Source organism: Salvelinus sp. IW2-2015, unplaced genomic scaffold (genome assembly GCF_002910315.2).
Source record: "Salvelinus sp. IW2-2015 unplaced genomic scaffold, ASM291031v2 Un_scaffold5826, whole genome shotgun sequence".
Lineage (NCBI taxonomy): Eukaryota > Metazoa > Chordata > Actinopteri > Salmoniformes > Salmonidae > Salvelinus > Salvelinus sp. IW2-2015.
The window spans coordinates 45738-48052 of record NW_019947091.1 but is presented as its reverse complement, the minus strand read 5'-3'; the positions used below and the strand labels follow the sequence as shown (position 1 = coordinate 48052).

General features: G+C 55.6%; 1 protein-coding gene across 1 annotated transcript; it reads right to left on the bottom strand.

Annotated features, from left to right (window-relative positions):
• Window positions 1-246: 246 nt before the first annotated feature.
• Window positions 247-2066, bottom strand: kcna10a (potassium voltage-gated channel, shaker-related subfamily, member 10a). Its single transcript, XM_024144745.2, has one exon. The coding sequence runs from the start codon at window positions 1979-1981 to the stop codon at window positions 467-469; it is 1515 nt and encodes a 504-aa protein (XP_024000513.1). The 5' UTR covers window positions 1982-2066; the 3' UTR covers window positions 247-466.
• Window positions 2067-2315: the final 249 nt, after the last annotated feature.

Genomic DNA, 2315 nt, shown 5'->3' with positions numbered 1-2315 from the left:
GGTCACTATTTGCACTGAGGTAAGAGTTGTTTATTATACAATATATTTTTTTTTTTCAAGACAAGTAACACAACGACTCCATGCATGATCTATCAGACCTAACACTTTCTGTCATTTAAAAAAATGGTTTCCCTACCATCTTATCTGACAGTAAAGAGCCGGTGTAGCTGTGTCTTCCCACAGGGGTGACTTTATGTCTGTCTCCCAGAGGAGAGAATGAGTTGTGTGTGTCTCGCAGCTCACAGATGTCCCTCTGCCTTTCTCTGTCTCAATCTTCCATAGTGGACAGGTCAGAATATATCTATCTGCCCCAGACAGTGGGCAGGTCAGTCTATATCTATCTGCCCCAGACAGTGGGCAGGTCAGTCTACAGCTCTCTGCCCCAGACAATGGACAGGTCAGTCTATCTGTGTCTCTCTGTCACACATTGTCTCTTCTACAGTGGACCGGTCAGTCTCTGTAAATCTCAGAGGCCAGTGAACTTGTCACCCTGCCAGGTCCCGTTGGTCTTGTTCAGAGAGCTGCTACTCCCATGTTTACTCTCTCCTGAGGCCTTCATGGCCAGCTCTGCTGCATCCGCCAACGGCTGCTTGTCCTCCGCCTCCGTCTCCCGGTGGTAGAAGTAGTTGAAGTTGGACACGATGACGGGGACGGGTAGGGCGATGGTCAGCACGCCGGCGATGGCGCACAGCGTCCCCACCATCTTACCGCCCATGGTGATCGGGCACATGTCGCCGTAGCCCACCGTAGTCATGGTGACCACGGCCCACCAGAAGCCGTCAGGGATGCTGACGAACTGGGTGCTGGGCTCGTCCACTTCAGCAAAGTAGATGGCACTAGAGAAGAGGATGACTCCGATGAAGAGGAAGAATATGAGGAGGCCAAGCTCCCGCATGCTGGCCTTCAGGGTCTGGCCCAGGATCTGGAGCCCCTTGGAGTGTCTAGACAGCTTGAAGATCCTGAACACCCTGACTAGACGGATGATACGAAGGATGGCCAGGGACATGTTCTGGCTGGAGTTCTGGTCCGGGGTGGTGACCAGCTCCGTTACCAAGGTGACGAAGTACGGGATGATGGAGACAATGTCGATGATGTTCATGAGGTTGTGGAAGAAGTTGCTCTTGGAGGGACAGACCACGAAGCGCACCACCAGCTCGAAGAAGAACCAGACGATGCAGGCCGTCTCGATGATGAAGAACGGGTCGGAGAATGTGGAGGTGATGGTTTTGGGTGTGGGCGAGGGCGGGAACAAGGACCCATGGCCGCCCAACGATAGGTTCCCATTGAAAGGCATCAGMTGCGTGACGGTGGTGGGTAGGACGGGGTCCAGGGAGTTATCCCGGAACTCCGGTAGCGTCTCCAGGCAGAAGATGATGATGGAGATAACGATGACAAACACGGAGACCAGCGCCACGCCGCGTGCCGCGTTGGAACTCTCGGGGTACTCGAACAGCAGCCAGAACTGCCGGTACATCTCRTTGGTCGGGAGAGGGATCTCCACTTCCTTGAYGAAGCCCTCGTCCTCCCTGAACTGCTCCATGGCGTCACTCCCCAGCTCRTAGAACACGATCTCATCAGCAAACACATCCAGCGGAACGTTGGCCGGCCGACGGATCTTTCCTCCTGACTGGTAGTAGTACAGGATGCCATCGAAGCTGGGCCGGTTCCTGTCAAAGAAATACTCATTCCTCATGGGGTCAAAGTAGTCCATCCTCTTCGTAGGGTTCGCCAGAAGGGTCTCAGGGAACTGGTCGAGGGTTTTGAGCTGCGTCTCGAAGCGTAGCCCGGCGATGTTGATGATGACCTTCTGGTCTCCGTCGTCTAGACCTGTCTTGTCCACGAACACATCCTCGCAGCACTCCTTAGCCAGCCGGCTGAAGATGGTCTCGCTCTGCGTCTGGGTCTCGCTACTCAGCAGCAACTTCCAGTTGGAGATCATGCTGGCACAGCTAGGACGCCCCCTCCTGCTGTGGGGTGGCATGACGGGTGACTGGGGCACATCCAGTGTATTGGGGGAGGAGCACGGGCAGGGGGAGGTATTCCTCCTGTGGGAGGAGTGTTCGGAGGGGTAGTGGTGCTGGGGGGTGGATGTGAGGTTGGGCTGAGGGGAAAGGAGGTGAGAAAAGAGATCTCACATCCACCCCCAGCAACCACTCTCCGAACACTCCTCCTACCACCTCCTTTCCCCTCAGCCCAACCTCACATCCACCCCCCAGCACACTACCCCCCGAACACTCCTCCTACCACCTCCTTTCCCTCAGCCCAACCTCACATCACCCCCAGCACCACTACCCCTCCGAACACTCCTCCTATCT